This window comes from Cyanistes caeruleus, chromosome 9, assembly GCF_971803275.1.
Source record: "Cyanistes caeruleus chromosome 9, bCyaCae1.hap1.1, whole genome shotgun sequence".
Taxonomy (NCBI): Eukaryota; Metazoa; Chordata; class Aves; order Passeriformes; family Paridae; genus Cyanistes; species Cyanistes caeruleus.
The window spans coordinates 690,833-715,426 of record NC_141709.1 but is presented as its reverse complement, the minus strand read 5'-3'; the positions used below and the strand labels follow the sequence as shown (position 1 = coordinate 715,426).

At 54.8% G+C, this 24,594-nt stretch overlaps 2 protein-coding genes across 3 annotated transcripts; both read left to right on the top strand.

The window, feature by feature from the left end:
• Positions 1-417: 417 nt before the first annotated feature.
• On the top strand, positions 418-14,892 carry UHMK1 (U2AF homology motif kinase 1). 2 transcript variants are annotated; one of them, XM_086842910.1, is made up of 9 exons: positions 418-444; positions 768-825; positions 1,759-2,051; positions 4,665-4,856; positions 5,629-5,723; positions 6,606-6,682; positions 9,953-10,051; positions 10,913-11,001; positions 11,435-14,892. In XM_086842910.1, the coding sequence occupies exons 1-9, from the start codon at positions 433-435 to the stop codon at positions 11,579-11,581; spliced, it is 1,062 nt and encodes a 353-aa protein (XP_086699036.1). In that variant the 5' UTR covers positions 418-432; the 3' UTR covers positions 11,582-14,892. The 2 variants fall into 2 exon arrangements, with proteins under 2 accessions (XP_086699036.1, XP_086699034.1); XM_086842908.1 differs by lacking the exon at positions 418-444 and having other exon boundaries at positions 515-825.
• A 1,489-nt stretch (positions 14,893-16,381) lies between these two features.
• On the top strand, positions 16,382-24,594 carry UAP1 (UDP-N-acetylglucosamine pyrophosphorylase 1). The gene is made up of 10 exons (XM_086841931.1): positions 16,382-16,877; positions 16,954-17,158; positions 18,269-18,444; positions 18,672-18,844; positions 20,384-20,577; positions 20,962-21,105; positions 21,451-21,639; positions 22,040-22,087; positions 23,777-23,843; positions 24,068-24,594. Exons 1-10 carry the CDS (start codon positions 16,382-16,384, stop codon positions 24,158-24,160), a joined length of 1,785 nt encoding a protein of 594 aa, XP_086698057.1. The 3' UTR covers positions 24,161-24,594.

Below are 24,594 nucleotides of genomic sequence, written 5' to 3'. Positions count from 1 at the left end.
GCCCGGACTGAGGGAAGCGGCTCCCGGGGGTGCCCGAGCTGAAGGGAAGCGGCTCCCGGGGGTACCCGGGCTGAGGGAACCGGCTCCAGGGGGTGCCCGGACTGAGGGAACCGGTTCCCGGGGGTGCCCGGGCTGAGGGAACCGGCTCCCGGGGGTGTCCGGGCTGAGGGAACTGGCTCCCGGGGGTGCCCGGGCTGAGGGGACGGAGCCCCGAGGCTACTGAGGTGCTGGAGCCCGCCCGTGCCCGGGCTGAAGGGACCGGGCCTCGGGGGTGCTAGGGGACAGAAGCCTGGTTGCTGTCTGGGCTGAGGTCGTGCGAGCCCGGGAGTGCTGCGGGCGCTGGAGCCGGCCCGTACCGGCGGTCCCTGCGGAACCGAGGGCCCCGCCCCGCCGAGGCGGTGCCGCCGGCCGTGCCGCCCCGTTTCCGGTGTCATGGCGGCCGGAGCGCGGCGGCGGCAGGGGCCGGGGCCGGGGCCGGTGCCGGGGCAGCGGCGGGGCGGCGGCGGGACGGCGATGTGAGGCGGCACGGCGCCATGTCGGGGTGCGCGTGGGGCGCGGCGCCGCCGCTGCTGGAGGCGCTGGGCCGGCTGTGGGAGGTGCAGGCGCCGCTGGGCAGCGGCTCCTCGGCCTCGGTGTACCGGGTGCGCTGCTGCGGGGACCCCCGGGCCCCCCCCGGCGCCGTCAAGGAGTTCGTGCCGCCCCCGGGGCCGCGGCCCGGCCCCGCTCGCCGCCCCGGCGCCCGCCCGCCCGCCGCCGACTGCGCCGAGTACGGGTTCCGCAAGGAGCGCGCCGCGCTCGAGCAGCTCCGCGGGCACCGCAACATCGGTAACGGCACCCCCGCACCCCTGCGCCCTCCCCGAACCCAGACAGCCCTTCCCGGGCACCCTCTGTCCCCCCAGGGCTGGCTCCCCCTGCCAAACCCGTGTCTCCAAGCCAGCCTTTCGGCCAGGGAAGGGAGCTCCGGCGCCTTTGGGAATACAGCCCAGGCCGCTGTTCCGCTGGGATTGGCACCCCGGGGGGCGGATTGGGGGGCTCCGAGCCCGGACACCCCGGAGCAGCTTCCCTGCAGCGGGTGCTCCCGGGTGGGGGATCTGCGGGTGACATCCCCCAGGGAGACGGGCAGAGCGGCTCACTGCGGGCAGGGCACCCCGGAGTCCTCCTTTGGGCAGGGTGCCAGAGCCCCGGCCAGGACTGTGTTCACTGCGGGACAGCAGTGGCGCAATGTGTTCCCACTGGGCTGCAGCTTCTGGGCTGCCTTCGTGGGTGGGAACGAGCCTGGGAAGGGAGGAAGCCTGTGTGTCAGAGGTGATTGCTGGAAGTGCCGAAGTTCACCCACCACTGATAACTTTTTGTCGGTGTGAAATGGTTTTTAATGCCACAGCGTGCCTGGATGCCCACACAGCACATGGGTCCCCCGTCTGCACAGTTTGTCCCTGGATGAGGTTGACACGTCTCTAAAGAGTGGCCCCTTGTCCAGTTTGCCCGCTGGGATGTGCTTGTCCATGCTGCAGAGACTGTCATGAGCAGGAGTGCTCGGCCCTGTCACCTCAGCAGAGCCTGGGGAGTGTTGTGACCAGCCTGTCCAGAGCTCCTAGGGGTGACACGGCTGGTTTTCCCTTGCTGCTTCCTCCCTGGTTCTCCGTCTCTCTGAACATCACCCGTTCCAAAACATCTGAGCTGCCTGCCACAGCTTTTGTGGTGTGCAGCGTGGGAGGTGCTGGCCGCGCGCTCCTTACCTGTCCCCGTGTCTCGTTGCAGTAACGCTCTACGGCGTGTTCACCAACCACTACTCTGCCAATGGCCCGTCTCGCTGTCTGCTGCTGGAGCTGCTGGACATCAGCGTGTCCGAGCTGCTGCTGCACTCCAGCAACCAGGGCTGCTCCATGTGGATGATCCAGCACTGCGCCCGAGATGTCCTGGAAGCCCTGGCTTTCCTGCACCACAAAGGCTACGTGCACGCAGACCTCAAGCCACGCAACATCCTGTGGAGCGCAGAGGAGGAGTGCTTTAAGCTCATTGACTTTGGACTTAGCTTCAAGGAGGGGAATCAGGTTTGGAATGTGCTACTCTTGAGGCAGATGGCTCTGTGTTCAGTTGTGTGGTGGCCCTGTGATGTTTTCCAAGTGGGCTGATCAGAGCAGGAGCTGAGCTGGTGCTGAGGGTTTACTGGAAAAGGTTAAAATGTTGTCTGCCTCAGACACCAAAGCTGTGTTCCCATTCTCCTTGCATGTCTCTGGTTTCTGTTGATGTCTTAGCCTTTGTGCTACAAATTCCAATGTTAATGATGCACTGAGAAAGTAGTGTCTCAGCTTCCTGGAAAGTTTGCTAGTTTTCATGTGGTCAGACGAGTGGGAGCACCCAGAAATGTAGAATTCCGTTATTATGTGTAGTAGTAATCCAGGCTTTGCCATCAGCCTCCCCAGCCAAGAGTGTTATCTCTGGCAGCGTCCTTGTGCTTGCCTTTACTTTCACCCTATCTTCAGCAGCCTCCCTTCCTCAGGAAGTCTGGATGTTTCTTTCCCACACAAATCCATAGTCTGGTCCTGGGTGGGCAGTGTCTGTTCTTTACTGACACAATCTCTGCCTGTTCTCCTCTCTGTCCCATTTGCTGGTCTCCTGCTCAGTCCTCTTGCTGTCACTTTTGCTTTGGTGATACTGAGTTGTTTGTCCTTGTCCATTCTATTCTCTTCCATGGCTTCTGATGGAAGCAGAGAGCTTCCTTTCACTCCTCCCTCTCTCAGTAGCAGCCTGTGAGGAGTCTCAGTAAAGCTTTCCCATCAGGTAACCTTGTAGCACACTTGCCTTTAATCACTGGGTGATGGATGGTAAATTTTTCTGTGCCTTCCTACAGTGTCCTGGTTTGTCCCTATTCCACGCACTTCACTCACTTAGCAGTTTTAAATTTATGTACTTTTTTACTGCTTTACCTGGTATTGACAGTGCAGCCCACTGATTGTGAGTGTCAGAGGGTTGTGTGGGTGACCTCTCTCTGAATTCTTTGGTACAGGAGTTGCTTTTAATGTTTGGACTTCTTAACTCCCCCGTGTTGTCTTCAGTTCTCCCACATTCTTGGCTGAGTTTCTGGTGGTAATCTGTTGCTGTCTATCAGCAAAATACACTCTCCTGGTGTCCTGTGTCTAATGCAGATATTTTTATTTAATTCAGGTCTGTGTTTTGCTGCTTGCTGTGTGAGTTGCCTCATAATAGTTGATGGGGTGTTTTATTTGCTTCCATGGTTTCTTCCAGTCTGCTTTCTTTGGGCTGAGTTTCCTTTGCCCTTTCTCAGAAACACACTGGTTGTATGGGTGAGCCTTGTGACCTCGCTTTGAATATGCACCAGGTACCAGTGTACCGTCCCCACCCCTGCCTTGGGCCACAGCCTTTGTGCATAATTTCCTTATCTCAGTCCAAGACCACGCTACTTTTATTTATGACAGCCCTGCCAAGCTTATCCTTACACAGAATTTCCTGCTATTGCCGTGTAACAGGGAATGGTTATACACAGAGCAAGGTCTCACCCACTTTCAGCTCTCAAAATGCTTTAGGTGGTAGGAGTGAAATTCCATCTCGCTCTTTTTGCTGGTGCCATTGACCACAGTGCTTTCTCTATCTGTAAATGTTGTCTGGGGGCCTGCCAAGCTGCTGCTGTTGCCATGCTGGAGGTTCTGCTCCCCACTGATAGGAGCAGGGACACGGGTGAGCAGTTTGTGTATCATTCTTAAGCTCATAAACCACTTTTGAGCTCTGTTGCTGGAAGATGTCTTCTGTAAACTTTATTTTCAGTCAGGGAACCACATAATCTTGGTCTGAGTATATTCTCATGGTAAGAATTCCTAATCCTGTGCCTTATCCAGGAGGAAGTAGGCTTGCATATTCTTCTGTCATTCCTGGAGCTGCATCAGTGTGACTAAAATAAGCCCCCACGTGTTAAAAAGGCCAGCATGCAGTTTGTCTTTGGACACTTTGAAGAATTGGCTGGACAAAGGCACATCTGACTGACCAGGTATTGCCTGGAGCCTTCAGAGCAGCCCCTCCAGCCAGTACTTGTGTGATTCTCTAATTCCCTGTTTTCTTTGGAGCAGGCAGCCCTGGCAGCTGGGCAGGTACTGATTGCTGCAGCACTTGAGGCTTCAAGGGGAGATGGGAGAGGTGCATGGGAAGTGCCTTTGATGATTTCCTTGTCTGAGCATTTTAGCTGCCTGCTTCCAGAGAACATCAGCACCTGGATAATGGCAGCAGCTGGTGGTGCTCAGTGCTCAGACAGGGCTGTCTGTGCTCTCAGGCAGATGATGTGGGAGCAAACTGTGGCTGCTCAGCCCTTAGCCCAAAATTTCTAGCATTGTCTGCATGTAGGAGAGGTTAAAGGGCCAGTGCACAGGGACATCCAGCCCCCTCCTCCCAGCAGTGCTGTCTTTCTGAGGTCAGATGGTAGTGCTGTTTTGCTGGGAGATGTTTTTCTTCCAGACAGTCCTGCTGTTCCCTCAGCACAGCAGTATGGGGTGTTGAACTGCCTGCCTTGCACAGCCAGCTCTACAATGCTTTCTGTCAATTTAGCAATGGTGTTTTGGGGACCCCTGTGGAAGGATATCAGAACTGATTTAAGGATAGAGTGGAGAACCTGAGTGTGGAAAATCAACTTTTTCTGTGTGCTTGGTCTCCTGCAGGATGTGAAATACATTCAAACAGACGGGTATCGGGCTCCAGAGGCAGAACTGCAGAACTGCCTGGCGCAGGCAGGGCTCCAGAGTGAGACAGAGTGCACCTCTGCTGTGGATCTGTGGAGTCTGGGAATCGTTTTACTGGAAATGTTCTCAGGAATGAAACTGAAACATACAGTCCAATCTCAGGAATGGAAGGTGAGACAGCTCTTGCTTGCACCAAATGAATCCTTCTGCTTCTTGTTCATAATCTGGATTTGTGAGGCAACACCTGGCAACTAGGTAGCGTTTCCAGGATGTTTATCTAATCCTATTGCCTTGAGAATTAAGATTCCTGAGCCTTAAAGACCTACCTGCCCTGTGGGACTGGCGTGTCTGAATGCTACTTGTGTTCAGGTTACTGAAATAGGAGTGTTCCAGAAGTCTCTGTTTGGAGCCTGTGCCTTGCCTACATTTGGTGAGCAAACTGTGCTGGCTGTAGTTGTGGCATAGGAGGAAGAACAAAATCAATGGCTGATGGCTGTCAGCTAGTTCAGCAGCACAGTGACAGAGGAATTACTGCTGGGTTTAGTGTAATGTTAGCTGTGATTTGGGGATCTTCTTCTAAGTCTGTATCCTGAGAAGGGGAAAGCTCTGTTTTGTGAGCCTTGGAGCCTGACTCTCCTCTGTTCTGTGTGAAGTAACTTTCTGTGTTCCCTTTCCCAGAAAGGATATCCTTTCAGCATCACGATCTCCACAGTAACAGTGAAGTTTCCCACACGTGGGAATTTCCAGCTTTTGCTGGCAAATGGGAAAAAGTGAATTTGATGTGAGCCTGCTAGTTTAACATGTGAGGCTTGGGGATTGGGGATCTCTCACAAAAGCCCAGAGAAGCACAGCCCTCTGCATCCACTCTGGAAAGCCATCAGATGCTGCAAGCTTTGCACAGTCTGGTTTTTACCTCCCTAACCACTGTTTCTTTTCTTTCCAGACAAACAGTTCTGCCATCATTGATCGCATATTTTCCAGTGAGGGGGTGGTTAATTCAGCCATTCCAGCTTATCACCTCAGAGACCTTATCAAAAGGTACTGTCACATAATTCATAACTGTTGCTTAAAGATGTGCTCTGCAAAGACAAGCCTTGCTCTTAGCAACTTAGAGCTCACACATAACACTTCCTTTTCTTTTTTTTAATTTTTTTTTAATCTCCCACTGTGCTGGTAACAAGTGCAAGCGTTAGCAGAGATGCTTCAGTTCCTCAGATTTTGGCACAGTTTGGAGTAAGCACATAGAGAGTATCAGTCATGATGCTGATCATTTGCTGTTTTTGCACTGGCAGCAGATTGTATTTGGAGAAAACTGCAGATTTTGCTGCTTTTGGAGATTCTTACCATAAAAATGAGGGAGGGGGCAGAAAGTGCTGCTCTCCACTGCTGCCAGGATTCAAAGGCACTTTTGCAGCTCTCCTGAGGAGTCTGCCAAGGGGGATTGTTTTCACTGTCCTGTGACTGTGCTCTGAGGCTACAGAGGGAATGAGGACACAACTTGGCAGAAATAGCATTGGGAGCCCCTGGTAAAGCCAAGTTAGGGATATTCTCAGGCATGCTCTGGGTTATTAGCTGCTTTGAATCCTATTTGTGAAAAGATCAGTGTGTGATCACTCTCATAAGACTGCATGTATGCCCGAAACATGGGATGAATGGCCTGAGGATGTGGAACATGCTGTGTTCCTTGTAGACTTGTAAGTGAGCAATTTCCATTATTTGGTGCTGAGAGACATCAAGAAGGAAAGCTTGCTTTGCCATCTACCCAAAATGCTTTCAGGGGATCCTTCTGGTGTCCCACTCTCCTCCTTGTACCATAACCACCCCAAAGTTAGGGTGTTCCTCTGTGCTAACTTCTGCCTGAGTGGGATGTGTCAGTGCAGGAACGTGGCATGCATGAACATAAAGTGTCTTCTCTTGCAGCATGCTTCATTGTGACCAAGGAAAACGAGCCTCTGCTGAGAAGGCTTTATGCAGCCCATTCTTCAGCATTCCCTTTGGTAAGCTGTGGCTGTGGCCCCTGCTCAGGATTCTCTCAGCATGTGCTGGAAGCAGCACAGAGGGAAATTAACTGTTGTTTCTTGGTCTGGTCTCATTGCTGCTCCTCAGTGGCAGCTCTCAATTGCCAGCTCTCCATGGCACCACAGGAGGGAGGTCAGAGTGATGCCTGTGCTCTCAGAGCTGCCCTACTCCTCCAGCCCCACAGGCTGTCACTTTTTCCTAGCTGGACTCTGATTAAACTCTGCCCCCAAGAGTGTACTGGCAGCAGAATTCATCTGAGGGCACAGAAATAACCAGGATATTTACCTAACATTCTGGCTGTTGAGGTGCTTTTGAAGAGTGCAGTGCTATTTATGGTGAGTGGGTGGGTTTTCTTACAGCAAGTGTTTCCCAGTTCAGAAATCACCAGGAATGTGAACTCCTTGGGCAGTGGCTGGGGGTGGCATCTGCTGCTGCCTCTGCACAGGTCAGATAGTCCCAGTGTGTCTGTGGTGTGAGCCTGTTTCTGCAGTGACTGGCCTACAGTGGCAGGCCATGGACAGATGGCACTCTCATCTGGTGCTGTCCCTTGGATTTAATGAAATAGTGTTCTTTCCTCAAGATCTCCCCATGTGCTTTGCAGGCAGTCAGCAAAGGTGGGCTAACACCTTTGTCAGTCCCTGTGTTCTCTTCCAAATGCAACTCAGTAGCATTCTCCAGAGCTTGTCTGCTCTCAAGAGCACCAGTGAGGTGTTCTGCTGCATAAATTAATGCTTCAGGCTGAGCTAGCATTTCCCCTTGAGTCTTAGCCCTGCTTTTCTTAAGCTCCTTGGTTACCTTGCAGCAAAGATTGTTAAGTATTGGTCCTTATAGATTCTGATATTTCTGTATGTTAGGCAAAGGTAACAAACTCATTCCTGTGTTCAAACTTCACATGTGTCTCAGAAGCTGTTCTAATCAAAGCTGCCTTCCCTGGCTGAGCCTTGCAGCCAGCAGTGCTTTGGAGCAGAGGGAATTGTATGTTGGCAGTGCTTTCTGGGCAGGTTTTAAACACACAGACCTCTAACTGTACCGAGGAAGGTGCTTCTGTGGCTACTGCTCCGAGTTTATATAACAGCTTCCATTTTTCTGAGGTCTCTTGGCTGCTTCTTTTCTTTGCCAGACTTGCACATACGCTTGTCTGCACAAAGAAGCATTTACTGCTGCTTTCCCAGCAAGTCAGAAAATGATCTGGCATTGCCTTTCACTTGGACACGGCTTTTCTGTTTAGAGCAAAGGCAGCTGAGAATAGCTTTCCTTGTCATTTACAGCTAAGTCTTGTCTTTCCAGTTCATCAAGTCCTTTCCTGTGCTGTCAGTGTGGTTGGTGTCACCTGGCATTTGCAGAGGAGCAGAGGAGCTGGGCAGAAAGTACCTCCTAGGGCAGAGGGGGATTGCTAGAAATGTATTTGTCACTTGGGCACAAGAAGAACAAGAGTTCTAGGGGTTGGTTTGTCTCCCTCTCTAGAAAAAGACATGTGAAATGAAGGACAGGTTTACTTTAGTGTCTGTCTTTTCTCCCAGGTAGCAAGTGACAGGACAAAGAAGAAACAGCCTCAGGTTGCACCAGAGGAGGTTTAGATTGGTTCTTAGGAAAAATTTCTTCAGCAAAAGGATTGTCAAACATTGGAACAGCCTGCCCAGGGAAGTGGTGGAGTCACTATGCCCATTAAAAATGTGTAGATGTGGCACCTGGGAACATTGTTTAGTGGTGGGCTTGGCCATGCCAGGTTGGAGTTCATAATTTAAAAGGTCTTTTCCAATCTGAACAAGTCTATGATTCTGCAAATAAAAACAAGGTGGCATATAAGACTATGGTGACACTTCAATGTTCTTTCAGTCTTCAGTTCATCTGATCATCTGACCAATAATATTTGGTTGCAAATAGTTCTATGGAAGAATAGTCCTAGAGGTGCACTAGGAGCTGGAACATGCCTTTCTTCAAAGGGCTGTCCCTGAGAGCTGTCTGGGCATCATCTGTACTGATAAGGCCTTTCACTCTGAGCTTTTCATAAGGGCTCTTCCATGACAGGCAGGAGATCTACAGCATCTGTGCTTGCCTTGCATCTCTTCTTGCACTGTGAGATCAACAACTGACTGTGCCTGGCAGAGATGTCAGCTCCCCCACAGGCATTGTGTGCTTAGCTGGGAAAAGTATTTCCTAGGAAATAACAGCTCACTTTGCAGCCGTGGTCAGAAGGCTCAGACTGGAGACATGAAGCCATTTCCCTTTTCTCTCCCCTCACTGTCAAGTGGCAGAGCTGTGAGGTCCTGCTATTGTGTTCAGCTGCTGTAGCTGCCAAAACAAACAAACACATTAACACTCTCCAAGTACTGCAACTTGGGTGCCCAGATCTTAAATCAATTAATGGCCTGTCACTAGTGTACAGGAACACAAAATCAAGCATTTTTCCTGCAGAAGGGACACTGTCCCTGTGGCTTTGAGTTTCCAGAGGACTGATTATCCTCAGAACATGACTCTCACAGTTTTCATTAGCCTTTTCTCCTTGACTATTGTCTTCTCCCACAGTGGCATCTATGCTGCCCTGCTCCAGGCCATCCTGGAGCTGCTTGTTTTCTAGAGCCAAGTGCCCCATGTCCAGCACCCAAAGGGTTTTATTTCTGCTCCTATGAAGTCCTTCACAGGATCACTGCTCACACACCTTGTGGCCGTGCCTGATTCTACAGCACTGCACTGTTCAAGTAGCTTAAGTATGGTGGTCTTCAAAGCAGTGGATTGCAGTTGGATTTTGGGGGGAGGAGGGTTTATATGGTGTTCAGGGAAGATCTAAAAGATATTCTAAGGAGATCTGAGAACAGCTGAATTAGGGAAGCTGGCCAGCCTGTTTTCAGCTTGTCTGGGAGCAGTGATGGGAGAGGCAGTTGCAGAGTATTCCTTTGATCTTCTCACATCTCCATGTAGATGGGGTACTTTGTTCAGCTGGCATGGTTCTTGAGGTCACATCAGTTTCTGAGACTGGGCTAAGCAGACACAATTCTAGCCTTAATTTGAAAAGCAATTTCAGATGCTGGCCTCAGAATAATTGCAGAGTGTGCTGAACCCTTTGGAAGAATCCAGATAAAGATAAGGTAGAAATGGAGGTTTCTGACTATAAATGCAGTTAATAGTGGAGAGAAGCAAAACTACTGCAAAGAGGAGTAAGTGCTTGAGTATCACAGTGCATATTGAGTCAGCTTCCTGTTTGCTTGTTCCTTTGACATTGTTTCTTTAATTCTGTGGGTGTCAAACAGCTCCCCATATTGAAGATTTGGTGATGCTCCCCACACCTGTGCTGAGGCTGCTAAATGTTCTAAGTGATGCTTCTCTGCAGTGTGAAGAAGAGTATGAAGGTAGGTGCAATTTCCTTACTGCAATGTTGTTCTACAGCCTCTGTTTTCTGTGGCTCTGGGGATGTGAGAGCAAGCAGGTGAGCAGTTAACAGGCACAAGAACAGCAAACGGAGCTGCCCAGCTGAGCTTTGGTTGCAAGGGGTCAACTGCACCAACAGAGAATAAACTGAGAGACAAAGCAGAGCTTGTAGGGAATTCTTGAAGGATCACAGATTTAAAATAAATTCTTCTTTGGTTAGATGCCCACCAAATTCACAAGGTGTTTGTGGCTCTGAGCTTCTGCTGGATATGTACAGGACTCTGAAGCCCAATAGCACAGATCCTTAAAAATTTGCTAATGAACTTATCCAAGATCTCAGCAGAGAACTAAAGTATCTCACTGGAACTAAGTTACCTCACTGCCATCCTGGTGCATGGCAGGCATGGTGGTGGGATTTGCATTTCTCTTGCTGTCAAATCCTTGTGAGCAGCACAAACGAGAGAGCTCTGGGGACACAAGTTGAAAGGCCGAGTTCTGCTCACACAAAGAAGGGTTTGTGCCAGCTCCTTTAGTTCCCCTTCTCCAAGTGCCATAGCAGGCACTCCTAAATCCCCAATGTTTTAGCTACTGGAACCTGCTGCTGGAGGATCACTGCCTGCAGGTCTCTGTTCCTGAGCCTCAGTTCAGGCACTTCCATCTCATTATGTGGCCACTAAGCAGTGTCAGCTTCTGCTGTGTCACCTCCTGCTTGTTTATTTTAAATTGAGTGGAAAGGAATGTTTGTTGTCCGGGTGTTCTTGCTGTGTTCATCTCGCCTTCACTTGTCTCTTGGCTCACCCTAGTTTGCAAAGTGAAAGACAACCAGCTCTTTCCTTTCCCAGATATCCTGGAAGACATAAGGGAGGAGTGTCAGAAATACGGGCCGGTGGTTTCCTTGCTTATCCCAAAGGAGAATCCTGGTAAAGGCCAAGTAAGTGAATGCAGGGAAGAAGCTGTGTTCCCACGTACACCCCACGTGCTGCAGGACTGCTGCTCAGTGCCTGGAAATCTGGCTGATGGCAGTGCTAAAAATAAATGGCTGTTTTGAAGGACAGCACAGGATCCTTCTGGTTATGTAAGGTTACCTAACCTGGGAGGTGGAAGGATGGAAGGAATGAAGGGGAGAAGCCAGTTAGTGGGAGAGGAATTGTTGAGGTTGTAGACCAGCAGCATACTTTCTCCCACCTTACCAAGGAGCAGGAGATGAAATCCCAGTTTAGAGACTCAGCTCTTAGCTCCAGTGCTCTCTGCTCAGCCGAGGATGGAGGGGAATAATTTGTTTAGGAATGGTTTCCCCCATTGCAGGGGTGGGAGGTGGCAAGTGGCATGGTGCACTGCAAGTCCTACTTCTCTCTCTCTTTCAGGTCTTTGTTGAATATGCAAATGCTGGTGATTCCAAAGCTGCCCAAAAAATGCTGACTGGAAAGATTTTTGATGGCAAGTTTGTTGTGGCTACGTTTTACCCGCTGAGTGCCTATAAGAGAGGATATCTGTACCAAAACTTGCTGTAGGCAGTAGCAACAATCAGGAGAGCTGTCTTGCTCCTCTTCCTCACATGTTGAATGTGCAAAAGAGCTTCCTAGCCCTGGAGTCATCTGTGAAGGAGAGGTGCAAAGGACTTGAATGGGCTTTGAAACTTTACTGCTGCTTTGTGATGTGCTGAGGAGGGCGGGAGGCTTTCAGCGTGTGCTTGTGTGTGTGCTGTGCTTGCTCATTTACAGGGGGTGTGGCTCTGCCCGGGCCACCCGGCTGGCAGCAGTGGGGACAGGGGGAGCCCGGGAGGCCGAGCAGATCCTGGAAAGGGCTTCTTTGCTGATTGGAAGTGAGACCAAAGCCTTGGCCCTGGCACTGGGCTTGGCTCTGGGGAGAGGATTTCTTTGTTAAGCTTTCCTATAACACAGGTACCCCTCTCCAGTGCTGGGGGAGGAAGAAGAAGGCTTGCCTGCTTTTTGTTGATACCTGTTATAAATAAAGAAGCAGAAACACCATCCTCTCTAAACCAGACCAGGAGGACTTTTGAGTCTTCTCCTCACACAGAGCAGAGGGAGGCAATGAAATTGGATCTGCTGAGCCTGTGGGGTTACCCTGTCATGGTGACCTGAGCAGAGCCATGCAGCTGATGCTGGGCTGGGCAGTGAGGTGTGGATGATGCTGCCTGTGGGGAGCTGAGCTTGCTTGTATGCCTGGGGTGGGCCGGGACTGATGGTGGAGACCTGGTCAGAGCAGTGCCAGCCTCAGTCCCAACACAACCTGTAAGCACTTTGTAGCCTGAGTAGATGTGAAAACCGTGCCGTGTGGATTCTTTCTAGCACATGCCCTGTGCTGGCACTGATGCTCCCTAGCTCTGATGCCAAATCATCTGTGATATGTAAGCGTCTTTTCAGTGATATTTTTGGAAAGGAGTGCTACAGCACACAGTATTCTTTGTGGCACAGCAGGACTCCTGCCTTGGGAGTCTTACAAGAGCAAATATTTGTCCGTTGTAGGTCCCACGCTTGGCTTTTCTGTGTTGTGCGTTTTGGTTTTGCATTAACCCATTAAGACTTGTAGATTAGAAGCACTGACACTTTTGGTCCTTCATAGGTTACAAAAAGGGCTTGAGGCAATCTGAGATCCTGTACAGAAAGGGCTTAATCAGTCATCAGACTGGACTGGCCAGGAGAAGGTCTTTCACAGTGTCAGGACAACAGCCACGTGCCTTTGGGGCAGGCACTGTGGTGAGCAGCATCACTTCCCCCCAAAGCATGCTCTGCTCTCGTGGCTCCAGTCAGCTGCTGCCAGGGGGCAGGCAGAGGCTGTTTCCCAGGGATTTCCAGACCCATGCCCCCAGCAGAGCCTCTCCCAACAGGGTGGGCACTCTGCTCCTGTTGGGCACAGTGTGAAACAGCCCTCTTTAGAGAGTCACCAGTGTATTCTGGCCTGTGGTCTTGGTCCCCGTTTCAGTGAGGAGGAAAGCCCTCCTGAATTCTTTTCTTCAGATGAAATGCTTGGGGACAGCTGCCTGAACCATCCCCGACCTTCCTTGGAATAATACCTGAATTACCTTGCAGTTTAGCGTTTGCATCTTGCTGATGCTGGACTTGCTGGAATCCTGCACTTAAAAAGTTCCTCTTGATTTTTTGCCCTGTGCGTGGTGTGTCAGGAGATCCAATGTCTGTAGCATTTCATGAGTCTGAGTTGCTCTCTGTGCTGGTGTATAGTCCTGTCTACTGTGGCCCGTACCAAACTCCCTCAGAAAGGACCAATCTGAATTCTTCTGTTGCCTTTGAGATGGTGGGCTTGCCAGGGGAAAGAAAAAAAAAATAAAATCCCAGAATGAGTTTTAAGGTGTGATTTGCTGATCAGATTTTTCTGGGAATGATGCTACTTTGGTGTACATAGTTGTTCAGCAGCCTTTGCATAGGTGGGGTGTGTGATTCATTGCTTTTAGCTGAACTGTCCTTTTGGTGAAGCACCTTTTAGTGTCTGGGAGGAACTGAATGATTAACTGGGTGAGGGTTTTTCCTGAGTGGAGAGCAGTGTTTAAAGCGTGGCTGGGTCTTGGCTGAGCTCCTCAGCTCTGTGATACTGCTGTCCCTGCAGGTTGAGCCAGTGCTCAAAGCACTTTGGTGCACGCCTGCACATGTTGAGTGTCAGCAGCACTGAGCTGGCAGGAGCAGACCCCAGAGCTCCTGCCCTGCTGAGTGCCAGCTCCCCTGGGTGCAGGGTGTGAGGTCTGTCACCTCCAGCAGCACTGGGACAGGGACATGCTGGGATGCAGGTACGGAACTAAAATGTGTTTAAGGTCCTCACATGCATTTGTCGAGGGCTGTGAGCTGCTCTGTCATCTTTCAAGCATGACTTTTTCAGTCAGAATTCTTTCAACTAAAGATAGAGCTGTGCCAGGATTGATGTTCATAGAGGAGCTACAGCCTGTTCTGCAGCATGGCAGCTCTTCCAGCAGAGTTTGGCTGAGGTTTTGTTCAGCTTCTTTAACAGCAGCTAAATAAATCCTCACAATGCAAACTCCTGCTACCAGACATTTTTCTTCAGATGCTCATTGACCAGGCTTGAACACTGAGCTGGGTAAAAACCCCAAAGCTGCTTTTCTTTATATTCCTCCTGGCAAAAGTTGAAGATGTTGATCTCTGTCCTGTCACTGGATCCACCCTTCTGCAGGCTCTGGGGTACAGGGAGGTTTAGAAGCATTGTGTTGTTATTCCTCACCCTCTGCCTTCCAAGACTTTTTCTATCAAGATGAAGCTCACTCTGGTGTTTCAGTGACCTCTTGGTGTCTTGGCATAAGTTTTAGCCCTGCTGAAACCTTTGAGTTCCTTAACTCTGGATTGTATCTGAAGTGTGCATGGCGATTCAGTCTAAGACATCTGTCGTGGTGTGTCTGGGATGGGCCTGGCTTTCCTCATCTCGGGATTACTGCCTGCTTGAGGTGCACAAGTGTTGAGGCTTTCCACTCAGATGCTCGCTGGGTTTCCTGGTCTGTGCTGCTCCCCCCCAGTAACCCTTGGTGTAGCACCAACCTACATACCCTATTCGCAGGGGAACTGGTGTTTAAATCACTGGCCAAAGCACAAGTCAGCTCCAGTCTTAGCTGTATTCCTAATTTTATTCTCACTGCTCTTGAGCCTTGTAACAACACAGCCTGAGCACCGTGTTGTAGCCAGGCTCTTTCCAGAGGGTTCAGTACACCTCCTCGTGCTGTGCCGGATCCTGTAACCACGTGCCTCCCTTCGGGTTCGATGTCAACTGTTGTATCCCGTCACGCACCGTTGCCGAGCAGATGTGTGCTTGATACAGGTGATCAATAAACAACGCTTCAGTACAAGGTGGTTGTCCAGCGTGCCCTTCTTGTGGGACAAGGAAATGTCACATAACTGAGCAAGTTCTCTGTCACCGAGCGCCAGGGCCTCGGTCTGGGGACACAGGACTGGACCCAGCCGTGGCAGCGCTGGTATTTGTGCTTGGTGACCGTGGCTGTCAGAACCCCTTCCAGTTCCAGTGAGGGGAGGTTGTAGCTTGGAGGCGGGGAACTGTGGGATGGAGGGGGCTGTTAACATTATTATGGGGTTTTAATGAAGCAGGTTCATCTAAGGAGGGGGATCTCACCACAGCTGTTGGTCCTGCAGAAAACCTCTCCCTGTCTCCTGTATCAGGACCTGCAAAGTACTGTCGAATTCTCCCTCCCTGTCAGGATTTCCACAGAGCCTGGATGTGCTGTCTCCACTCTGCTTCCCCACTCCACCCCTCTTAGCACACGTGTGTACGGGAAATCATCTTGGGATACATTTTGAGTCACGCCAACAGCGTTCCAGCCAGGGAGCAGTAACAGTGATTTACCCCATCATTTCCGTACTGTTGTAACTCCCTTTAAGACACTAAGAAAAGTCTTCCCTTTCCTCTGATTGCACCCCCCGGGCATTCCCCGCAGGCCGGGCTGCTCTGTCCCTGGCTGGAGGCCAGCGTGTCCCCTCCCGGTCACTGGGGGCTCGGCTTCCTGCGGCAGTGCTGCTTAGCGGAGTCCTGAGAACTCCCCATGCTGCTGTCTGTCCTTCATGGGCCCGGGGCTGTCCTGAGGGCTCCCCAAGCTGCTGTCCATGGGCCCGGGGCTCTCCTGAGGGCTCCCCATGCTGTCTGTCTGTCCTCCATGGGCCCGGGGCTGTCCTGAGGGCGCCCCATGCTGTCTGTCCATGGGCCGGCTCTCCTGAGGGCTCCCCATGCTGCTGTCTGTCCTCCATGGGCCGGCTCTCCTGAGGGCTCCCCATGCTGCTGTCTGTCCTCCATGGGCCCGGGGCTGTCCTGAGGGCTCCCCATGCTGCTGTCTGTCCTCCATGGGCCCGGGGCTCTCCTGAGGGCTCCCCATGCTGCTGTCTGTCCTCCATGGGCCCGGGGCTGTCCTGAGGGCTCCCCATGCTGTCTGTCCTCCATGGGCCGGCTGCTGACGCACGGCCTGCCCGGGAGAGGCTGGGCTTGCACAATCCCCGCCGGGGGAGCGGTGCTTTGCCTGCAGCTCGCTGACACTGCCCCGTGCCGGCACCGGGGGCGGCTCCTGGCGGTGTCCGTGCAGGGCCGGGAGCTGCACTCGCTGCCCCTGGGGCTCCCTTGCAATTCCGCACATTCTGTCATTCCGGCATGCCGCGCCACCCCGATGACGGCAGGAGCGGCGCGTGTGTCATCGCTGCTGACGCCCCGAGGCCGGGCCGGGCCGGGCTGACTCCTCCTCCCCGGGGATCGCCGGCGCTTTTTGGGGTGGATTTGGCCTTTTTCCGTCCCCTCCGGGCCCGCCGGGGCCGCGCGCTGACGTGGCGCGCGTTGCCATGGCAGCCAGCGGCGCGCGCCCCCGCGGCGGCCGCTCCCATTGGCGGCGGCGCCGCGAGGGGGGCGGGCGGTTCCGCCCCTCCCCCGGCGCCCATTGGGCGAGCGGCGCCACCACGTGGTGCGGGGCCCGGCCATTGGCCGGCGGGCGGTATAAAAGCGGCGGGGGCGGCGGCCCCGCGGCGGCGGGCGGGATGGAGGCGGCCGGGGCTGAGGAGCGGGAGGCGGCGGCGCTGCGGGAGCGGCTGGCGGCGGGCGGGCAGGACCATGTGCTGCGCTTCTGGCCCGAGCTGGATGGCGCGGCCCGCCGGGCGCTGGCGGCCGAGCTGTGCCACATGGACGTGGCCGAGATCAACCGCTTCTTCCGCCGAGCCCGCGGGGACGGCGGCGGGGCGGCGGCGGCGGCGGGGCTGGATGCGCGCATGGAGCCGGTGCCGCGGGACGTGCTGGGCAGCGCTTCCCGCGACCGCGGGCTGGTGCCGCGCTGGGAGAGCCGCGGTAGGTGCGCGGGGCGGCGGGGCTCGGCGCGGCGGGCAGCTGGAGCCGCGGGCCCCACGCGTGTCTGCTCCCCCAGGGCTGGCGGAGATCGCGGCGAGCCGCGTGGCCGTGCTGCTGCTGGCCGGCGGGCAGGGCACCCGCCTCGGCGTCCCCTACCCCAAGGGCATGTGCGACGTGGGGCTGCCCTCCCGCAAGACCCTCTTCCACCTCCAGGCCCAGCGCCTGCGGCGGCTGCAGCAGATGGCGGAGGAGCAGCACGGCACTGCCTGCCACATCCCCTGGTGAGCCACGGCCTCGGGGGGACGGGACTGACAGTGCCCGGCTGGCACCGCTGCATCAGGGCGCGGGGGATCGGCACAGCCCTCTGGGTGTCAGCAGCCCGCCATCCCCTGGGTTAGTGCAGTTCCCTTTGGCAGCCCGAGGCTAGCCTGGGTTAGTGCAGTTCCCTTTGGCAGCCCGAGGATAGCCTGGGTTAGTGCAGTTCCCTTTGGTAAGCCGAGGATAGCCTGGGTTAGTGCAGTTCCCTTTGGTAAGCCGAGGATAGCCTGGGTTAGTGCAGCTCCCTTTGGCAGCCCGAGGATAGCCTGGGTTAGTGCAGTTCCCTTTGGCAGCCCGAGGCTAGCCTGGGTTAGTGCAGTTCCCTTTGGCAGCCCAAGACTAGCCTGGGTTAGTGCAGTTCCCTTTGGCAGCCCGAGGCTAGCCTAGGTTAGTGCAGTTCCCTTTGGCAGCCCAAGGCTAGCCTGGGTTAGTGCAGTTCCCTTTGGTAAGCCGAGGCTAGCCTGGGTTAGTGCAGTTCCCTTTGGTAGCCCGAGGCTAGCCTGGGTTAGTGCAGTTCCCTTTGGCAGCCCGAGGCTAGCCTGGGTTAGTGCAGTTCCCTTTGGTAGCCCGAGGTTGGTGGTTTGGCACCTGGGTTGGTGTAGTTCCCGTTAGTAGCCCCTGGGTTGATGCAGAGCCCCTGGGCAGCTCCAGGACCACAGACTGGCATAGCCCCTCTTGGTGTCAATGCTTTGCAATGGGCATAGCCCCTTAGAGTGAGGGGTTCGAGGCTGGCACTGTCAGGTCCCACATTGTCAGACTCAGTCCCACAGCCCTTGGGAAGGGCTTTCATGTCCATGCAAGGTGGAAGCTGCTGAGGTGCTCTGTAGACAAGGCAGGAGCTGGCCACTGCAGCTGGGTGTCCCGTGCACAGTGTTGTGTAGTTTTGGAGATAAGGTGTTGCAGGAAGGATGAAACCTTTCATTGGCTTGTCAAGGTGGTAGGACCACAGCAGGTCAAATCCTCCTAAGTGTGGAGGGGTGAAAAGCCTCTCCTGGGTGTTCTCCACATTTGGGATGAAGGGTGAGACCCTGCCTCTCCTCCCTGCTCATTGGGTGTCTTCTACTCTGCAACAGGTACATCATGACAAGTGGCCGCACCATGGAGTCCACCAAGGAGTTCTTCCAGAAACATCGCTATTTTGGCTTGAAGAAGGAGAACGTCATCTTCTTCCAGCAGGGCATGCTGCCTGCCCTGGGATTTGATGGGAAAATCCTGCTGGAGGAGAAGGGCAAGATCGCTATGGCACCAGGTTGGTGGCCAGGGGTGAGATGTGCTGCTGAGGAGCAGCTTTTGGAGCTGCAGTCTTCACTGTGACCTGGCCCACGGCTGACTCAGGCTGGGAGTGTCTGTCTCGACAGGGAGGACAGGGACACAGCTGGGCTGCTGACCTTCCACATCAGCCCACGGGGAAGGAGGATGAGTGTGGGTGGCTGACAGGGGCGTTGCTGCAGCCCCAGGGGTGTGTTCCCTCTGCAGATGGCAACGGGGGCCTGTACCGGGCCCTGGGCTCACACGGCATCATGGACGACATGGAGCGGAGGGGAGTGCAGAGCGTCCACGTCTACTGCGTGGACAACATCCTGGTGAAGGTGGCTGACCCCAGGTTCATCGGGTTCTGCCTGGAGAAGGGAGCAGACTGTGGGGCCAAGGTATGGTGTTGGGAGTAGGCAGGCACTGCTTCTGCAGAACTGGGTGGGCTCTGTCCTGCTCCTTGCCTGACTTCCCTGACTTTACACCCTTCACTTGCTGGCTTGCCACTAGCAGGAGGGATAGCTAAGTATGTGGAGCTCGCTGGTGAAGTAACACATGCTGCTAGAGTCCTGCCTGCCCCTGGGACAGTCCTGCCTGCCCCTGGGACAGTCCTACCTGCCCCTGGGACAGTCCTACCTGCCCCTGGGATAGTCCTGCCTGCCCCTGGGATAGTCCTGCCTGCCCCTGGGATAGTCCTGCCTGCCCCTGGGATAGTCCTGCCTGCCCCTGGGATAGTCCTGCCTGCCCCTGGGATAGTCCTGCCTGCCCCTGGGATAGTCCTGCCTGCCCCTGGGATAGTCCTGCCTGCCCCTAGGATAGTCCTGCCTGCCCCTGGGACAGTCCTACCTGCCCCTGGGACAGTCCTACCTGCCCCTGGGACAGTCCTACCTGCCCCTGGGACAGTCCTACCTGCCCCTGGGACAGTCCTACCTGCCCCTGGGATAGTCCTACCTGCTCCTGGGATAGTCCTGCCTGCCCCTAGGATAGTCCTGCCTGCCCCTAGGATAGTCCTGCCTGCCCCTGGCATCCTGGAGGATGCCTGGCACTGCTCTTCTGCCTTGCACAGGGATGTGGCACCAACAGGCCCAGAGCTTGGAGATCCCCAGAGCCAAGAGGCTGCTTGGGAGCCCTGTGTAGCTGGCTGGTGCACACCTGGGTGCTGGGCAGCTCTTTTCTGGATGGCTGTGGGTAGCACAAGCAGACAGGATCCTTGCCATAAGCTGCCAGCTGTCCCCAGCCTGACATCCTGGGCACCAGACCAGGACACGGGGGATGCAGCTGACGCTGAACCCAGCCCCATTTCTTGTGGATAGGGCATTGCACACTTCAAGCTTTACTTAAAGACTGGCTTGACAGCCAGAGGTTTTGTTTGCACTGGGCTTGGCTCTGGCAAACAGGTGAAAGGACTTACTGGCCTTGCAGCTTTCAGAGGGTAAGCTGAGAAAGGCAAGGAAGTTTTTCCTCCTGGCCTGCATGAAAGAGGAAATAAACCTTAGCACGCAGAAAGGAGAAAGCCCTGCGCTGCTGCATGCCACCACTCTGTGTGTCAGTGGTGGGTAGGGATTTGCTGGGGTATCCCACACTCAGATGGAGCTGTGTGAGGTGCAAGGAGGAGAGGAAGGTCAGGGGGATGGCTCTGCTGAGCCAGCAACCTTCTGGTTGTGCATAGCAAGCTGGCTAAAAATATCCGTGCCTGCTGCCAGCTGCAGGTTGGCTTGGTGCCACATCCTGCTGTGCCCTCTGGGCGTGTCTCACACCTGTCACCGGCCCTGCCATCGCAGCTTCCTCCAGTCCCCAGTGCCAGAAGCAGCTGGGAGGGCTCCAGCATCCCCATCCCAGCAGAGGGAAAGGCCTGGTCCAGGCCTGCTGTTCACAGGGGAGTGTGTTTGAAGCGTGGGGCTTTGGGTGCTTTCCCTGACAGTGCTTCCCTCGGGCAGGTGGTGGAGAAGACCAACCCCACGGAGCCGGTGGGCGTGGTGTGCCGTGTGGACGGCGTGTACCAGGTGGTGGAGTACAGCGAGATCTCCCTGGCCACCGCCCAGCAGCGCGGCCCGGACGGGCGGCTGCTCTTCAACGCCGGCAACATCGCCAACCACTACTTCACCACTGCCTTCCTGAAAGACGTGGTCAAGTAAGGGCTGCTGGAGTGCCAGAGCAGGAGTGCTGCTGCTGAAGTGCTGCTGCTGCTGGGCAGAGCTGGCTGTGCCTTGCTTTCTGCTGGTTGAGCTCCAGGCGTGCTGGGATGGAGCCCCTGGTGTCTGGCCCTGCACAGCTGGTCTGACCCCCCCTCTCTGCACAGCCCCTTCCTTCACATAAGGTTTCTCTGGGCCATATGTGGATGCTGCTCCCAGAGCGCAGGCATGTGGGGCTGTCTCTCCTGGCTGCTGTGGGGACAAGCAGCCCGTGCCTTGGGGCAGCTGGGGTCAGAGCAGGGCAGCTGTCCTGCTGCAGCAGGGGCTGAGCTGGGGACGTGGCTTGCCTGGGCGAGTGACGTCTCTTTCTTGGCCCGTTACAGCACTTACGAACCACAACTGCAGCACCACGTGGCTGAGAAGAAGATCCCACACGTGGACATCACTACAGGGCAGCTAATCCAACCCGAGAAGCCCAATGGGATTAAGATGGAGAAGTTTGTCTTCGACATCTTCCAGTTTTCCAAGTATGTCCTTTGCTCTCCGTGGGGTCCAGGCTGGCTGCTGGCTCTGGGGCAGCTCTGAGAGCCTCTGGGGTTGTGCCAGGGTGTGCCCACTGGTGCTGCCCAGGGATGGGGGTAGGCTGGCAGCTGGAGGGATGGGCTTTGTGTGCCTCTTGCTGGGCTGAGCCCTGCTCCTGTGCCAGAACATCTGCTGACCCTACGGGCCAGGCCCTCCCCTCCCTCCTGCGTGGCTGTGAAAACAGCCTGTGGGTGTGGGCTGGGGCAGGGCTGTGGGCCCAGCTCAGCCACCCTGGCAGGGGAAGCAGCCACAGTTTCCAGACCTGAACCTCCCACGCTGTGTTCCCCCAGGAAGTTCGTGGTGTACGAGGTGCTGCGTGAGGATGAGTTCTCTCCCCTGAAGAACGCCGACAGCCAGAATGGCAAGGACAACCCCACCACAGCCCGACATGCCCTGATGTCCCTGCACCACTGCTGGGTTCTCAATGCAGGGGGGCACTTCGTGGATGAAAACGGCACACGCATCCCTGCCATCCCTCGGTGAGCTGCTGCTCCACTTGGGGCTGGATACTGAGCACAAGGCAATCCCAGCACTGATAACGGTGTCACAGAAGAGACTGGCTATGGGTCCCCTCTCCTGGGTGATCTGTGGAGCAGAGCTGGCTGTGAGTTGTGTGGTGGCAGCAGGAGTGATGCTCAGCCAGCAGCAGCAGTTCAACACCTGAATCCTGCCAGCCTCCATTGCACAGCCAGGGTTGGCTCTGCAGGGAGGAGGTGGCTCCCTAAAGCCAGAGCAGGCAGCAGATCCGTGCAGCCAGGCTGGCATCAACACATCCCTCGAGCACAAGACCTCCCACCGCCCTCTTTAGGGATCAGCAAACCCCAGACTCGTTTGGCTCTGGTTTTCCCCCCTTGCTAACCCTTGTTTATTCCCGTGTAGCGTCACAAACGGAAGGTCAGCTGCCAGCCCAGCAGATGTCAATGACAAGTAACTATTGGTGTCCCAGGTGCATGGTGGCGGGGCTGTGCTGAGGGACTAACGGGCTGCAGGCGGAGCAGCGTGCCAGGCTAACGGGGCCGCATGCGGGCGCTGGGGCATGGCACCACCGGGCACGGCTTCTCCTGGTGGCGGGCGCAGGCAGCTCCGCTCCCGGCCGGGCTCCTCTCGCAGGGATGACTGGATGGGGCTCGTGCTCTTGGTGCAGGATGGCAGCAGCCTGGTGCTGGCTGCACGCAGCCCCCAGGGGTCACAGCACGGCAGGGTCCCAGAGCTGGGGATGGCTGCCGTCTCCTCCCGGTGTCCGCCAGGCAGACCCAAATGGGATTAAAAACACGAAGCAAACGTCAGGCAGGCTTTGATGTAGCATGTGTGAATCTGAGCACAGCAGCCAGCTGGGCTTTGTGTGACTCCAGCTCTTGAGTTTGGAAGATCCAGAGCGTGACACCAGGGAAAGCCCCTGGCTCAGTGCTTGGAAGTTTACGGGAATACACAGGGAAGCTTTAACTCTTCCTTGTGTTCTGTAGGCACAGACGTGCTGGGACTTGGAGCTGGAGAGTGTAAATGACTCACAGAATCAGCAATCTTGTTACCTTCCCTCCTTTCAGAAGCTGTATCTTCAGACACTTTCTGGTGGGATACAGCTGTTTTATCTCTGTTTTAATTCCAGACTTCCAAGTATTTTCAGGCTTACAACTAAGCCACTACACTAGTTAGCATGTAGGAGAAAGGATGCACCTTGTCTTACATTTACCCTTCATTACCAGTTAATGTCAATTTTTTTTTTTTAAACAACTATCTTGAATCTAACACTCAAGGTAAACTCCAGTGTGTGTTGGGCTGGGTGAGTTTTATCTACTGACACTTGGGACAGGAGGGGGCTGAGTGAGTGCGTGGCAGCAGGAAGGAGCCTCAGCCTGGGTGAAGGGAGTGTTGTCACGGGTGGCATCCTGCCATGCCTGCCTGGCTGCTGTGGCCACTGATGGGAAGGGCCACGCTGGGGTGCTGTTGCCATGGCTGCTTGTTGGGTCCACACAGCTGCACTCCCAGCTGGATCCAGGATCATCCAAGCGTGTCCTACGGAGGCTGGTGGCAGCACTGGTGTGGTTCTGACATTTTGCTCACCAGCTCCAGCCCACAGGCAGAACAGAGGAGGCGAGATGATCTAACAGGCAAAGGCAGAAGGGGCAGACAGTGTTTCAGGGAGTGTTTCTGAGGGAGCAGAAGGGCTTACCCTGTGTCCTCAGGTTGTACTTAAAGCAAGAGAGGGCTTAAAGCAAGACCTCTCGTGTCCAGCTGAACGGGCAGGTGCTCGGTGAGTGCATCTCACATCACCCAGGGCTGCAGGAGGAGAAGGAAAGGGTGACTCGTTCCAAGGCAGCATCAAAGACAGCGGGGCTGGGGGCACAGCCACTGCTGTGGTTACACACATGGAAAGGCACCAGGAAAGCCCCATCTGAAGCTCTTTTCCCTTTCAGTCGCTGCTGGTATCTAAACTTTAGCTGGCATCTCTGGAGAGCACGCAAGGCTTGACTAACCCAGGGCAGCTCTGCGCTGGCAGGGTCTGTGTGGGCCCCAGGCAGCCCCTGAGCCTGCGCCTGGCCTCCGCAGATCTTGGGCCCGTCTGTGTCCCCCCCTGGGCTGTACCTGACTCTCCTGACTGTACATTTGTCTCTGCAGCTTGAAGGATGCAAACGACCTGCCAATCCAGTGTGAAATTTCTCCCCTGGTGTCCTACGGAGGAGAGGTGAGTAGTGGCTCTGCAGAGCTCGGGGGCCCTCGCGGATGGAGCGGGCTGGCAGGGCACACATGTGAGGGGATAAGGCACAAAAGGGACTGCAGGTCACTGGGGAGCTTTTTGGGGCAGTGCCCCCCTGGGTGCCAGCACAGGAGGGGAGCAGAGGCCCCGTGAGCAGCGCAGCAGAGCGGGTGATGTGCTGTGTTCTGATGAGCCACTCCTCGTTCCCCTAGGGTCTGGAGAAGTACGTGAAGGACCGAGAGTTCCGCACACCTCTGATCATTGACGAGGATGGGATCCACGAGCTGGTGAAGAATGGGATGTAGAGGCAGCGTGGTGCCCGTCCTGCCAGGAGCTCACAGGCTGATGGCTGGGCCTGGCAGGGACAGCTCTGTGCAGAGCAGGATCTGACCCACTCGCTTCTTGGCACGTTGTATGCTCCTATTTATATTTTAATTTAAAAACCAAACACTATGGATTCCCCTGCCACAAAGCACAGCTGTGGTGCTGCTCTTTGCTCTCCAGGCTGTGGGCATTTATTTTTAAACATGTATATAGTAATAGTCATTGTACATGCAGAGAGAGGATTTTTATGGTACGGGGCTGGGTTTAATCTTGAATTTTTATTTTTTTTAAATCTACATGACTATTTTTTTTTAATAGGGTCCTTGCCATTGCCCATGTCCTCCCTTTTGGTCATCCTTTGTATATTGCACAACTGGAAGCCCCCAATTAAACTCTGAGTCCCTCCTGTTTGTCA

Coding starts and splice junctions, on each gene's coding strand:
- UHMK1 (XM_086842908.1), top strand. CDS start 534: ATGTCGGGGTGCGCGTGGGGCGCGGCGCCGCCGCTGCTGGAGGCGCTG. Junction 4,857..5,628: donor TCCAATCTCAGGAATGGAAG/GTGAGACAGCTC, acceptor TTTTCTTTCCAG/ACAAACAGTTCTGCCATCAT. Junction 6,683..9,952: donor ATTCTTCAGCATTCCCTTTG/GTAAGCTGTGGC, acceptor GGTGTCAAACAG/CTCCCCATATTGAAGATTTG.
- UAP1 (XM_086841931.1), top strand. CDS start 16,382: ATGGCAGCCAGCGGCGCGCGCCCCCGCGGCGGCCGCTCCCATTGGCGG. Junction 18,445..18,671: donor CAAGATCGCTATGGCACCAG/GTTGGTGGCCAG, acceptor TTCCCTCTGCAG/ATGGCAACGGGGGCCTGTAC. Junction 23,844..24,067: donor TGGTGTCCTACGGAGGAGAG/GTGAGTAGTGGC, acceptor TCGTTCCCCTAG/GGTCTGGAGAAGTACGTGAA.